Source organism: Rhinichthys klamathensis, unplaced genomic scaffold (genome assembly GCF_029890125.1).
Source record: "Rhinichthys klamathensis goyatoka isolate OS25496 unplaced genomic scaffold, OSU_Roscu_1.1 h1tg000240l_1, whole genome shotgun sequence".
NCBI classification, from domain to species: Eukaryota; Metazoa; Chordata; class Actinopteri; order Cypriniformes; family Leuciscidae; genus Rhinichthys; species Rhinichthys klamathensis.
This window is the reverse complement of record NW_026606762.1, coordinates 777,833-793,707: the sequence shown is the minus strand read 5'-3', so window position 1 is coordinate 793,707 and position 15,875 is coordinate 777,833. Positions and strand designations below refer to the sequence as shown.

Sequence of the window (15,875 nt, the reverse complement as noted above, 5' to 3'; positions counted from 1 at the left end):
AGGTGTTAAGTTTAGGTATTGGGTAGGATTAAAGGATGTAGAGTATGGTCATGCAGAATAAGGCTTTATATGTGCTTTATAAACAGCCAATATAGTAATATGCATGCTAATAAGCAACTAGTGAGAATTGGACCCTAAACTAAAGTGTTACCAAAGTATCTTTCATTGTTAGTTCATGTTAACTAATGCGGATAACTATATTAACAAATGAACCCTTATTGTAAGTGTTACCATAAAACCTTTGTGCATAACTCATTCAGCATCATTTGTGTTATAAACATGAACAACACCTCAAATCATGCAGTTGGTTGAGGAGATTTGCCATGCACATTTTCTATGTGGCCGGACTTATGATTTTTACCTTGTGGATGATAAAACAAGCTGAAAACCTTTAGACTTACACAGAAGGACAAGCCATATCTAAGGGCTTGTGTGTCATAGACACATGAGGGTGGGCTCTTTTCAGGTTATCAAAATCAAGTAATTAAAAGTGTTATGTATAGTTGTGGGCACATTTGCATACACGTTAGATCCATTTATAACTTGAACTTCCAGCTCACTGGTCGGTTCTATCATCTTCACCGTTGGACTGATCTCTTCCTTCTGCTTCATTGATCAGACAAACATTAGCAGGCATCACATCAGTTATACTGCTGCAATGTGCACAAATAAAGCTTTTAAAATGGCTAAAGGTGCTGTAAGCAATCTGTCTTTCAGATATCACTGAAATAGATAAATGGAGAAATCAAATCTCTGTGGCAGCTAAAGGCAAAAAGGGGTGAAAAACACTAAAGCCTGTGTAGTGGAAATTTTAATGACATTCATTGATCTTTAGTAAAATATAGATGATTCAAAGAATGTCACATGTGTGTCTCTCACTTGTAGTGAGAGAAGATTCTGTTTATGTACCTGGGGAGGCAGAAGAGGGAGACACTCCAGAGAACAGACGAACAAGGACCTCTGACCTAGATGTCAGAAGGCCATTTTTGGTGCAGGGGGGCTTATTGGGCCAACTAGTGACGTCTATGGAAAACTACTGGGAGGAAGGCTCTGGGGGGAAGAAGGCCTTGAAACTAAGATAAAAGCTAGTTCAGTCTGTCTGGGGGTGTGTCACTCTTCTGCACAGGGTAACAACTGTGTATTAGACTGCTCCTATTCTTGCAAGAATAAATTCTTCTATTTTATATAATTTGACTCTGAGTGTCTCTTACGCAGTGATGTTTGCTTGAGATGAATTTTTGCCACAACAGTTTTGGTGTCAGAAGTGATATTCCTTGGACGTGCCTCCTGGACCTGAGATCGGACGGTGTTTGGCCACCTGGACTAAGTAAGTTCCAGCTCTACCTCGTAAACTTGAGAGAGAGGGGCCGACCGATATCAGGGCCGGGAGAATCGACCACTGGAATCTAAAGAACCCGCAGGTGGCAACAGAAGCATCTCTGGTAAGAGACAGTTCAATTTATTTTCTTTTGGGTAAGTTAATTAAATTCAGTTTAATTGGGGAGAAGAGTGAAATTGAACCATATTGGCTGAAGGCTGTTTCTGTGGTACGTAATCTGAGATTAATTGAGATCTATATAGATCAAGAAATTTCAAACAGATACGAGGGAAAAATCTGAGATTAATTGAGGTCTGTAACAGAACAAGAAATTTCAAGCAGATAAATAATCTGGGATTAAGTGAGAACTGTAACAGATCAAGAGATTTCAAACAGATAGGTACCCTGAAAATTAGTTGTTCCACGACGGAGCAAATTGTTTTTAGGTACTGAGGCTAATTAGGGGGAACCAGAATTTTTTGGTAAACCTTAATTAGGAGGGCACTAATAGTGCAACCCGACCGATTTGGGTTAAAAGAAAAGAATCGGATTTGTTTAGGGACGCCTAACAGATTAAAGAAAACGCGCGTTGAAGAGAAATCCACAGAGAACAGAAAACAGCCAGTATGGGGATGTCTCAAAAGCAAGCTTGCGAAATTTGATACACCGGTTTTCTGTAGAACTAGGAAAGTATGGGGGGAAATGTATGTTTTAGGGAAAAAAAAAACTGAGAAAATACCATGATCATGAGCTACCATGAGCACAAATAGACTAAGAGTGTGCGAGAATCAGTGGAACAGGGCAGCGGGACAAAAGGTTGTTGTGGCTGCGTTCAACATGTGTGTAAAAAATGTGAACAGATAATGGATTGTTCAGTTGAAGATAAAATGTCGAACTGCCAGGAGAAATAATGTTTTTTACTTCTTCATCCAGTAAATGGATGCATGACATTAGATGTCTATAGAACTCAAATTTATATGACAAGGATTAAAGTAGCAAGAAGCAATAAGGCTGTCTGTGTGAAATAGAGGGAACTGTAAGTGAGACTTGGTACTGGTTAGATAATGAAGGAACTGGCATGTTTGAGAAAAGAAAGGAGAGGATAATGAAGGAACTGGCATGTAGGGAAAAGAAAGGAGAAATATAGTAGAAAACTATATGTGATGAAAATAGACATGGTCTGATAGAATTTATGGAAGTTTAAATGATATGAAAAGTTTTAGAATAAAATAAGGCATTGTATGATTGACAGGGATTAACATGATATGAAGAATGTTTTAAGCAGAATGGGGAACAATTCTAGGTTTTGATAAAATAATGATTGAAATGATGATATGTCTGCTTTATTTTATTAATGTTAAGAAAATAAGATTAAAGAAGCAAGTAGCTATAATAGATTGTCTGTGTAATTTACGGACTGAGTAATATAATCTGTTTTGGGGAAACAGTAGAGATAAGACTGAGACAATAATGTGATGGAAGGAAAAAAGGCTTCAAACCAGTTGTAATGAAAATAATGATGTACAAATTGTTACACTTTATGAAGAGTAACGGAACAGTCCGGGAAAATAAATAAGTAAATAAATAGTGAGACAGAAGAGAGCAAATGCTGTAAACAGCTCTGCTCTGAAGATCTCACTTTGAAGAGATTTGCAGATGATGTTTTGTAAAAGATAAGCTGGGATAACAGCAACAGTACTTGTAATTAGTGTTGTTGATGATAATACCAAATTAGTAAGGTAAAGACAGAAAACAAATTCGAATATTTTGAGCATTTTCTGTGCTGCTCATGAAAATTATGTTCTGCCAATAATAATGATGAAGAGTATGATTTGGCTATTGTGATTGAATCCGCCATTGGTGGAGGGTCAAAGGAATACAGAGAACTGCTTATCAGTGGGTCTGTTTACATTCCTGAATGGGACACACACTGCTTCAAGGGCGTGTTAAGTTGAAGCCCTTTGGAAGCTCACAGTGATCAAACTGCAAGGTGTCTGATGCTGTAGTTGAGGCTGACACACGAACCAACCAGATGACAGAGATTGTCTTGACTGTGGTCAACAGGACCATTTAACACGTGACACATTTCTGATAATAGTGTGGGTTTGAAAGTAGATCAGTGTTTAAATGATGACAGTGACAATTTTTTGGTCTGAGAAATAAGAGATAAAAAACAAGGTCAAAAGATTGAAGTCTTAAAGTGAATCCTTTTGTGACTCCAACAAATGTGAGTTGCAAAATATGTAAAGGTAATATAGAGAGACAGATCTCAAAGATGATTTATAATAACTGAAAAGATGCAGAGTAGCCTTGTCAAAGTTAGTGTGAATCCTGATTGGAGACTGATAAACTCCTAGAAGAGAAAATTTTGAAGTCAGATATTAAGTTATGGTAATTGAGAACTTGACAACTAAAATTGAGATTGAGAAATGTGAAATGTTATTGAGAACTAGAATAATTACCATTATGTAAGAACAAATAAGCAGATGCAGTAGGCTACTGAATTAACAGTTGCTAAATGTAAAATGTGTTGAAAGGCATTTGATTAAACAAAAAAAGGCCTGCTAGTGTTGACCATGAAAAGAACAGAGCTGATGTTTTGCTTTCAAAAGATAAGTTTGTTATTGGCTGTAATGAAACAGCTCGCTTATCTAAAATCTGATGTGTGCTGTGCCTGAAACTGCCAGTGCGACAGAGACTCATCTGAGTGGAAATTTGTAATGTCTAAATTCCCTGAGGTGGGCAAAAGACAAATATAAATAATATGTTTATTTGAAACCGTATGTAATTTCTGGCAAAGATGCCTTAAGCTGGGATAGAGTTAAAAGATGATAGATAAATGTTTGATGTTAGAAGTATATGAGAGAGCAGTGTACCATCCAATAGAGTCTCAGAGTCTCTCTCATTCAATGAGTCAGCTAAAAGCTGGTATCTGTGATAATGTAAAGCACAGTGTTTCAGTTGAAGATCATAGACACAGAGATGTTTTAAAAATAAAACTGAATGACTTTAAAAAAGTATTTAAAATAATAATACAGATAGAGATGACATTTTGATTAGGTTAATTTAGGACCAGTAACTTCTTTGTCTCATTTAGTCTCCACCATTCAGGACCGATGGCTCCGGCTACAGATGAAGTACACTGAATGTACGGTTGTGATCTAAATTCACTGAGTATAATCCAAGTAGCTAGGTTGCTGCTTTTAAGATAGTTAATGGATTTAAGTGATTAAATACTGTTGTTATTGACCTGTCTCCCTATGTGAACACTATTAGGCAATCGGAATGGCTCTGGTGACTCTTGAACGTGCCTTTCCTAAGCTCTAGAAAACAGCTGAGTTCTGTTGAAGCAAACAGCCTGTGATGGGAAAGAGCGGTCACCAGTGGGTACAGTGGCTACTCAATGACGGGTTTGATCTTCCTGGCCAGGGGACAGCCTAACGCAGGGGGTCACGAACATTGGGCACCTCCGGGATGGAGGTGTTATATGTGAGAAAGGTATGAGAGTTGAGCGCTGATTACTGGAGGCCACCGGGGTCAGCAGAGCATTGAGAGGTGAGATGCGCTGTGAGGAACAGTCACGGCGGTCTGACCCAGAAAATGTGAGTTCCTCTATTTACCACTCGCCAGAAGAAACCGCATTCATTGTATGGCTTGTTTTTTTTATTGTGACAAGCGTCTGCAAATATGCCAGGGGAAAACACCCTGATGGAGATTATAGATAAAGGGCTAACAGGAGTGGGCGAGCAGGAGCCAGCTGAGGCCATGAAGTGATTCCCATTAGTTGTTGTGGAGACAGTAGCAAAACTTTTTATGTACTGGTTTGCCTTATGGGCAAGGAAAATCATAGTGTTGATTTTGAACTAATATGTTATAACATAGTTTTAACTCTTGAAGGTCGTTAGACATGGTGGTGGCTAAAGATGAAGACAGCTTTTGATTTAAGGAAAGTCTGGATGACAAAGGTGAATGGTCAAAGGTTATTGTAATGAATACAAATTTTGACTAAGTTACAGCCTTAGGAGGCTGGTGAAAAAATTATTTGTTTATAGTGAGAGAGACTGCTTGAGCGGAGGAAGGGATGGTAACTGTGTCTGTCTTTCTGTTATTGGCCTGCTAGAGCAAGCTGAAGCAAAATAATGATAATGAAACAAAACAACCCAGCTGACCTTCTTAAATTCTAATGAATAATGAACAAGACATGCTTTGAAACTGTTTGGGAGACCATGTAAAATTAGGTAGAAGCTACCGGAAAATGGGAAGTTTAAAATCTTATTTAAAATTTAAATCTTTTAGCAATAATATAAAGAAAAATGAATATTGAAAATGAACAGTTAACATATGTGTGTCTAGTACGAGTGTGTGTGATGGTGACAGCACTTTATGTCTTGTATGTATTAGTTTGGGGCACTAATATTCCGCCTGAATGGTGTGTATATTGCGTCATTAACCTCTGGAATGAGTTTATCATTACAGATGGGTTAAGGCAAATGACAACTTTAAAGAAGCTGATAATTCTGATGAAAAGACAATACAGAACATGGGACAAGCTTTAAGTTGATTGGCCATCAAGCTCTGTCTGGTAGTAATAATTTTGTCATACATAATGTAGATTTGAAGATCAGTAAATTGGAATTGTGTAGTTGTAGATCACCATCTGGCATGGGCTGAGATAAATGAAAATGTTGTAGATTTGAGGGAAACAACAAAGTGACATATTGGCTAAGTCAACATGAAATTATCAAGAGAGCCTCTCACATTTATGATTATTGTGAACAAAGGGGGAGAAATGATTGACTGACATTGACCAAGTCTGTACAGCACGACTTGACCTGATAGGGAAAATTGATGACTTTGGAAATGTTTGTAGATGACTGACTTGAGAGACCAAATAACAGGCCTGAAAAGCAAGATTCGATGTGAGACTGAGGGCCGTTGCCTTTCAAATACTTCGAGAAGAAGATGAGATTGTGGCTTTAAGTGAAGAATGTAATATTTTGTTTCAGAGGCAAAATTTGGCTGAAGGACGCCGTTTGGGTTAGTGTTGATGGCAAACTTTATAAAAAACACTATGTTAAATTGATGCTCGAGTTGTGTCGTGCATCAAGAGGGAGATGGTATAACAATTGCCAAATATGGTTTATTAAGGGGTTCACATTTGCTGAATAAATGTTGGGAGAACAGTAGGGGTAATTTGATAAAAGCCCTGAAAGAAGCCATTTTTTTTCTGCCTAACAAAATTGATGTCTGTGAGTGTGCACACACCAATAACAAAGATTGTTTCAACAGGAAACGCCAGGGCATCGAAGGACACGGGAGAACAGTAGACAAAAGAAACTGCGTACTTTACTATCTGACAATAACCTCGAAATTTGTTTCTCTTTACAGAGAGCATGCAGGATTGGGAGACAGGGCAAAATGTGCCCAATAAAATGATGGTTATGGATGAATTTGGCTAACTGTCCTGGCCTGGGTTATTAGTGTGGCAGAAAGGTGCTACACCTGCGCAGCGCATAACTTAAAATTTTCCTTTTACAGAATGTCAGGATGGATTGGATCAAACAGAACTAATTCTGTTCCAAATGTATAAATATTGTGTGGACATGAGCAAAGTGGGTTGAGTGTTTTTCAGGGTAAAAGGACCCCGAGTGCTATTAAGTGAGCAAGAAATTATCCGGAGATAATGTTTCAGGTTGTTGATTCCACAGGTCACACCAAAGGGGACGAGCTGCTAGACAAGCGGTCACTAACAAAATACTTAAGGTCTCCATTCACAGGTGACAGTTCACTCCAGTGGGGGTGCGGTCGTGATATAAGGGAAAACCTTATAAGGATCAGAAAATGGTTGGAGAGTGTGACACCTGGGTCCAAGCCTCTCACCTTAGACAACACCGACAGGCCACAACCATCCCATAGTCCATGGGGCGAACGAGATGATCAACACGCCTGGAGGAGGATGTGAACCAACTAATGGTTTAAGAATGTCGTTTTGTGATTATTTTGAGGATTTTATTTGATTAAATCAAAATAGGGCTTAGTATTGATATACAGTAGATCAAAAGATTTGATTGGTTACTTATTCATTAGGAAATATTTAAGGAAAATGTTTTTGGGAAGAGAAGATCTATTAATTAATGTAAATTATAGGGATAATTGTTGAAGCTTATTAAGTAGAACCACAGCATGTTTGAATTAAAAGTTAAAGGTAAAAGAACACGGAACGTCCGTGGGGCGAACGAGATGATCAACACAACTGATGGTTTAAGTTTTAACAGAAGAATCTGGTTTTGTGATGATTTGGTTTGATTGAATCAAACTAGGTATTGATTTGATTGTAAATGTAGAAAATGTATTGATTGTGTCCGTAATGGAAATATTAGAGTTAATATTGAACAACTGCATTGGTTGGAAGAATGGATAAAATTATAAGACTTCTCTGGTTAGATTTTGTTAAATATGGCATTAAATAGAGCTTACTAAATTGAATTAGAAGTGAACAAAATATGGTTAGGAAAACCGAGGTGAAATATGGAGATGGGCGTAGATTAATGGAAAAGGCTTAATGATAGGAGATAGGATTGTTATTCTAATAATTTTGTTATTCATGGGTGAATATGATTACAGTGACAGGTGAAACATGCTGTCTGTTCAAGTGGTAAAAAATGACAGTCTATCCCAAGGATGAACAAAATTATGTGACGATACATGTAGCAGGAGCTACAGTCAGATATGTGTTAAATGTATGTTCTGTTTGTTTTTCTTCTATTTGTTTATTTTCTGAGAAAGATTAAGGGCAAAAGATTTAAAGAGGGTTAAAAGCAGCGGTCATCCGTGTTACGAGATGGCGTACAAAGATAGGGTTTGAAACTGAGTGATTTTTATTATACTTTTATCTGTTTGTTTCCTTACTATGTTATAACTACCTTTTTCCTTACTGGCGTGACTGAGGGTCTGTTTACAGGAGCGCAGGAACAGTGATTTCTCGCTTAGCCCGGCGTCGTAAAAATGTTTACTTGCTAGCTAAAATATTACGGGGCCTTTCCCCCACAAAAACAGCCTTATGCTTCTTCATTCTAAACTTTTCTTCACAGGTTCAAGGAGAGTGATCATTTATGCAAAAAATCAGAGATAAGGAGTATAAGTGTGATGATATGACTTAAAATTTGTTTTATTGTTTATTATTGTGATTATGGGTAATCAGAATGATAAAAAGTGAGGAGTTGTAGTGGAAATTTTAATGATATTCATTGATCTTTAGTAAAATATAGATGATTCAAAGAATGTCACATGTGTGTCTCTCACTTGTAGTGAGAGAAGATTCTGTTTATGTACCTGGGGAGGCAGAAGAGGGAGACACTCCAGAGAACAGACGAACAAGGACCTCTGACCTAGATGTCAGAAGGCCATTTTTGGTGCAGGGGGGCTTATTGGGCCAACTAGTGACGTCTATGGAAAACTACTGGGAGGAAGGCTCTGGGGGGAAGAAGGCCTTGAAACTAAGATAAAAGCTAGTTCAGTCTGTCTGGGGGTGTGTCACTCTTCTGCACAGGGTAACAACTGTGTATTAGACTGCTCCTATTCTTGCAAGAATAAATTCTTCTATTTTATATAATTTGACTCTGAGTGTCTCTTACGCAGTGATGTTTGCTTGAGATGAATTTTTGCCACAACACCTGTTTGCCTTTTTAGAAAACTAGCCAGTTACTGACTGTTCATGCAGAATATAGGACATCAAAATCTTGGACCTAGAGAAGATTGATATGGATATTCCAGCCATTCGCCTCCTCCTCACTATGATCACTCCCTTGAAGACCACATCAGTGAGTTCTTGGACCCAAGCAACCCTGATGGTGTAGTTTAGCAGTTTGTAAAGCCTCCCCTCTATTGACATTAAAAAAAACCTCACTGGAAATCTGGTCTCCTTCCCGGTGTACTGCAACATTACTCTTTTTTTTGCTAACCTTGGAGGCATGCCTTAAAGCGGCTTTGGGCCTACATGTAACAGTTTAGACAAAAGCCCAAGGCGAGGATCCATGAACAGATTTTATTAGAAGATCAGCAAACAATCCAATAGGTAAATTCACAAAGAGAAATATGAGAAGCAAACAAGGTTCCACACAAAATATGAAAAGGCAAACAAATCCAAAACAGCAGGTAGCGGGGCGGGGCTACATAAGGTCTATAAGGTACCAAACAGGAAATGAAGTCAATAAAGAGTCACAATTCCAAATACAGGATCTCTTGAGGTGTGGAGGAGAAAAAGCATGGGCAGACATTACAGCAGATTCTGTTAGTTCTATAAGATATTTCAAGTTGTTTGATGCAATAACAGACAAACATATTAATTTAAAGGGGTCATATAATGGTACATGCACTTTTACAAGTTGATTGTACTGAAATGTGTGTTGGCAGTGTCTATACACAACCATCATATAATGATAAAAAATCCATCCAGTGGTTTTGTTTTAATCTCCTTATATGTTTTCCCCTGCCTCAAATCGAGCCGTTCGAGCCTGTGACGTCACAGGCTCGCACGCCCCTCCCGCGATTGTTGAATGACAGGCGCGTTTCAACACAGACCCGCCCTCGCTCATGAGCCAGCTGTCAATCATAGTCTGCACGGACTGGCGCGGTCATTGTTGATATGCTGGAGCACTGTCTATGAGCAGAATGGCGTCTAAGCGATTGTGGTGTTCTGTTCTTGCACAGGCGTAACTATCAGTAAGCAGGGTACGTGGTTGCTTACGGGCCCGGACCAATCAGGGGCCCGCGTGACTGGAAGATATTGATTGACAGCCGGGGGCGGGGCCCCCTATCGCATTTTACTACTTTTAGTCTGATCGCATTTAAAATTTTCGCGAACTTATTTGAATAAATAATGACAACAACATATTTTACTGATCATTAAATACATGTTTGAAACGAACAATGATGGATTTTGGTGTAATTTGTTTCGAATTGGGACTGGGGAATCCCCGAGTGAACATGCGTATTGCGTCCAAAACAGTAAAAAAAACCGTTGAACTTGAGACAGATATGGAGTCGGCAAATTACAAACAAAAAAGTGGCTTTCAAAAGCGCAAACGAAAAGAGGAATTTGACAAATGAATTAATAAATTACCAAAAATAGGAAGCTTCTTTAAAAAGATGACACAGGAGGGGGAGATCGAGATTGAGATGGAGCAAGAGAGTGAAGCGAGTGAAGCAGCTGAAGCGACCGTTGGTAGTAGCAGCTCGGTGGTTAATGCTAGCACCAGTGGATCAAGTCATAGCAGTGAGTAACAATGTGTCATGATGCGCCGACATCAGCTATTTTTTTTCCGTTGCAGTCACCAGGTTTTTTTTGGTGCGCGTAGGCTACTCCTGATTTTCTCAGTCATCTCATCTCTTATATGCTGCCTGTGTCTCTATGATCCTATCCTGTCCTATTCATGGTAGCCTACTCTTGGACATTGCGTCATCACGTGCTGTAGTAGGGGGGCCCGCCTTGATAATCCTGCATAAGGGCCCGGTGTTGGCTCGTTACGCCACTGTGTTCTTGGGTGTAATAACGAACACAGCAGTCATTTTAATGTTCCTAAATCCGAACCGCTGAAGACGCAGTGGCTGAGTTTGTTTTCGAAGGGAATATTCTCCACGAGCAACGTCAATGCTTTCATGTTTGCGCGAATCATTTCACACACCAGACTGCTTTATAAACGAGGATCAGTATAAAGCTGGATTTGCTTAGAAGCTGCTCATGAAAAAAGCATCGGTACCAGATATTCGTGTTCCTGCTGAATCTCCAGAAGAACGGAAGTGAGTGTAACGTTTTATTAAACTTTATATTAATATATTAATCTTTGCAAATCGCTAGCTGCACGCTTCACAATGAATGCATATGCGTCTAAGGTTTACACTCAGGGTACATTACGGCATGTTTTCTATGTATGACGTTCTCAATATAATTCATAATCCCACGTTTATACTGAACAACGCGTTATGGTTATTGTGTTATTGAGTTACGGTGTATGCACAGAACAGAGAGGCGGGGTGAGCAAAGCTCATTATCATTTAAAGTCATATGCACTGAAACGGCGTGCTGAAAACAGAGCTGTTTTTGACCAGGTAAAATAACTGTTTTCTTACAATACTAATGAGAATTTTGAATTAAAGTATATTACAAACTTTTAATTTAGACCCTAAAGAATCATATTAGCTTGTACAAAAATGGCATTATATGACCCCTTTAACACTTACTATCTATCCAGTGCATTATGATCTTAGGTAAATTTCTTTCTTTGCATCATAATCATAGATACGTTTTTTTTTAATGCTCCAATAATTTTTTTTTCCTGGATGGGGGCTGAAAAATTAATGCATACTTAACAGATAGTGTTGGTAATTTTCACTTTTACCAAAAGTGTTTAAGATTCCTGCATTACATTATACTGTATGAACAATTAAACAATTCAATTAAAAAGTGCTCTTTAATTTTATGATAGAACAACGCATTCTCATCCCAAGGCGTCATATACTGACGCTTTTGCCAAAGCGTCTACATCCGACGCAACATGGCACCCTTTAGCGTCAATATAACACGCTTCGGTTATGGGTAGGTTTAGCTCTGGGGTAGTGTTAGGGTTAGACCACTAGGAGGCGCCATATATCTGCGTCTCATATTGACGCTAAAGCAGGGGTCTCAAACTGCCGGCCCGCGGGCCATTTACGGCCCCCCCTCCCCCTTCCTCCGGCCCGCAACTGATGTAGAAAATATAACATAATCCGGCCGCAAAACCATTTTTTATTTATTTATTTTATTTGCTTCATGGCAATTTCAAAAATACCACTTCAAATTAAATTAAAACAAGAACACGATTCTATTAAAAAAAAAAAATTAAAAAAAAAAAATTAACTTGAAAGCGTAAAAAAAAAAAAAAACCCGCGCAAACCCAGCATATTTGAAAAGAGAGATGATTTTGGTCATAGGAGTTTATTTGTTTGGCTGCTAACGAAAACGAAAATGTCTCATTCCAAACCGAAAAGAAAAGTGGACGATGAACACAGACAGTTTCAGGAAAGATGGACATTGCAGTATTTCTTTGTGGAGTTTAATGGAAATGCTACCTGTCTGATATGTAAAGAAAAGGTCGCAGTCCTAAAGGAGTATAATCTCAAGCGTCATTACTCAACTAAACATGGAGAACAGTATGAGAAGTACCAGGCAGACGAGAGAGAAAAAACAGCCATGAAGTTGAAGAGAGAGCTAACGTCCCAGCAAAGCCTTTTCCACAAAGCCAAAAAGGATGCTGATGCTGCAGTTGAAGCAAGTTATGTGGTGAGTGAGTTGATCGCTAAAGCAGGAAAGCCATTCACTGAAGGGCCGTTTATGAAGGACTGTATGTTAAAAGTCGCTGAAATTCTATGTCCAGAAAAGAAGGGCTTGTTCAACAATCTCTCTCTATCGGCAAACACAGTGGCAGAGCGGATCAGCGAGTTGTCCAGTGACATTTATGATCAGTTGCGCGGCAAAGCTAGAGTTTTCACTGCGTACTCTGTGGCGCTTGACGAAAGCACAGACAAAACAGACATTGCGCAGCTAGCCATTTTCATCAGGGGTATAAATGAACAATTTGAAGTGACGGAGGAGTTATTAAGTTTGTGTCCAATGCACGGCCGTACCACAGCCAACGCTATATTTCAGCAGCTGTGCGACGCGATTGAGCGCGCTGGTTTGCCGTGGAACAGACTGGTAGGCATTACCACTGATGGCGCCCCATCTATGACAGGCAAAAAAAACGGGCTGGTTGCGCTGGTACAAAGAAAGTTAGAAGAGGAAAATGCAAATCCAGCAGTTGTTCTGCACTGCATTATACACCAACAGGCTCTGTGCAGCAAATGCTTGAAATATGAGCATGTCATGTCTGTTGTCCTGAAATGTGTCAATTACATCAGGTCGAGAGGTTTACAGCACCGCCAGTTTCAGGCCTTTTTAGCAGAAATTGAGTCAACATATGGCGATGTACTTTACTTTACTGAGGTGCGCTGGCTCAGCAGGGGGAATGTCCTGAAGAGATTTTTTGACTTAAGAGCAGAGGTAAAGAGATTCATGGAAGATGGTAGAATGGATGTTCCTGAATTTGATGATCCTAAATGGGTCATGGACCTTGCATTCTTGGTGGACATAACACAGGAGCTAAATATCCTTAACTTGAAGCTCCAGGGTCCTGGTCAGCTCATCACAGCAGCAGCATATGAAAGTGTGAAAGCTTTCTCCACAAAGCTGCGATTGTGGAAAACTCAGATTTCTGCAAAAAACCTCAGTCATTTCACTACATGCAGATCTCTTGTGGAGCAGGGCACAGGATTCAGTGGTGATGAATATGCTTCTGCTATTGACAACCTACTGGAGGAATTTGATCAGCGTTTTGCTGACTTCAAGTCACACCGTGACACTTTCCAGCTGTTCGCAGATCCCTTCTCAACTGACGTGGAGAGTGTCCCAAGTGTGTTGCAAATGGAGCTTATTGACTTGCAGTGCAACAGTGAGCTAAAAACTAAATTCAGAGAGGCACAGGGAAAAGCAGACAAGACTGGACAGTTTTTGAGAGAGTTACCTCCATGCTACCCAGAGCTGTCCAAAGTGTTCAGTCGGGTAATGTGCCTTTTTGGAAGCACATATCTGTGTGAGAAATTGTTCTCAACTATGAACTTTAATAAATGTAAGTACAGGTCTAGGCTTAGTGACGCCCATCTTGAAGCTGTACTCAGGGTTTCAACTGTGACCTCCATCAGGGCAAACGTGGCTCAGTTGTGTGAGCAGAAGCGCTGCCAGGTGTCTGGCAAGAAATAGAATAGTGATAGTGTGCAAATGTTTTCAGGGATTGTGTTCACTGCAAGCCAAGGTTGTTAGTTCAGTCCAATGTTTTGAAGTTATTTAAGTTAATATAAAGTAAGGGAAAAAGAGTTGCACTAACTGTTAAAATTATATTATATATTGTTAAATATATCTGTTTAATATACTGATGTTTACATTTTTTGTCAAGAATGACACAAATATGTTAGTTACATAATCTGAAATAAACGAGAAAAGTAAATTTCCAGAAAAAGATTGTGCTTGAATGGTAAAATGGCCCTCCTATTAGCTTTCGTTCACAGCAGTGGCCCCCAGCCAATTTGAGTTTGAGACCCCTGCGCTAAAGGGTGCCATGCGTTGGAAATAGACGCTTTGGCAAAAGCATCAGTATATGACGCCTTGGGATGAGAACGGGCTGGATAGAAAGACAGATTTCATCAAAAAGATCTTTATTTGTGTTCCGAAGATTAACGAAAGTCTTACAGGTTTGGAACGACATGAGGGTGAGTAACCGATGACAGAATTTTCCTTTTTGGGTAAACAATCCCTTTAAAATTTCAAAAAGATAATTGGTAACACTTTATTTAAGAGTGATGTAGTTACATTACATGTCCATACTATAGCGAAAACAGTAAATTACGCATAATTACAAGTAACTAACCCTTAGTGTAACTAACCCAAATTACAAGAAACAAGCAACTTGTCAGTAAATGTAACAAAGGGTTACACTTTATTAAGATGTCCATGTTGCAGTGCAATTTGACATTTAAGTACAAAGTAACATTAATTAACTACATGATTAGCTACATGGTTATATTAGTTACTAAATTACTATATAGTAACTACATGTAACAAGGACACTGTAAAATAAAGTGTTACCAAATAAAGTTAAAAGTGCTGCCAAAATGGAACCCATGATTTCCGTAAGAACTATAGCCAACAATTGCTCCAGTAACCTTATCACAAAGAAAATATTTATCTCCTTGAGTATAGTAGGCTACATTTCAGCCCGTTCTCATCCCAAGGCGTCACTGACGTGTCTATATCCAACGCACATGGCACCCTTTAGCGTCAATATGAGACGCAGGTATATGGCGCCTCCTAGTGGTCTAACCCTAACACTACCCCAGAGCTAAACCTACCCATAACCGAAGCGTGTTATATTGACGCTAAAGGGTGCCATGTGCGTCGGATGTAGACGCTTTGGCAAAAGCGTTAGTATATGACACCTTGGGATGAGAATGCTTTGTACATTTAAGACACCTTCAGAAGGTTCTGTGCAGCGTTCAATGACACTCTATTGTATCTGTCTGATTAGATTTAACACTCAGCCATGTCTGTGCGTATAGTGCACCGTCGGGTCTTATTCGTGTCTCGTCATCAGTTCAGCGATACTCAGGGGATGTGGATGCACAAAATCACACATCAGCACACAGGCCAATGTGTGTTGCAAAAATGTTTACTCTCAATTATCATTGCAATAACATGCACTATCAGCCTGGAAAATAATGCTCTCCTCTTCATTTCCTGCCCTATCTCTCCTATTCAGTCCCTCGGCCAGGGCATAATTACTCATTCTTGTCTACATTGGCGGTAGAGCCAATAAAGGATTGCCATATTCTATAATTGTCTCAAAGGAAAGTTTGCAAATCATTCTGCAGTAGCTCTGCCACTGGCATAACGTGATAACACTATTTAATTTACCCACTGGGGTGAAGACAA

At 39.2% G+C, this 15,875-nt stretch overlaps 1 protein-coding gene across 1 annotated transcript; it reads left to right on the top strand.

Moving 5' to 3' along the window:
- The first annotated feature begins 12,320 nt into the window (after positions 1–12,320).
- On the top strand, positions 12,321–14,150 carry LOC130100352 (general transcription factor II-I repeat domain-containing protein 2-like). Its single transcript, XM_056265780.1, has one exon. The coding sequence runs from the start codon at positions 12,321–12,323 to the stop codon at positions 14,148–14,150; it is 1,830 nt and encodes a 609-aa protein (XP_056121755.1).
- The last annotated feature ends 1,725 nt before the right edge of the window (positions 14,151–15,875 follow it).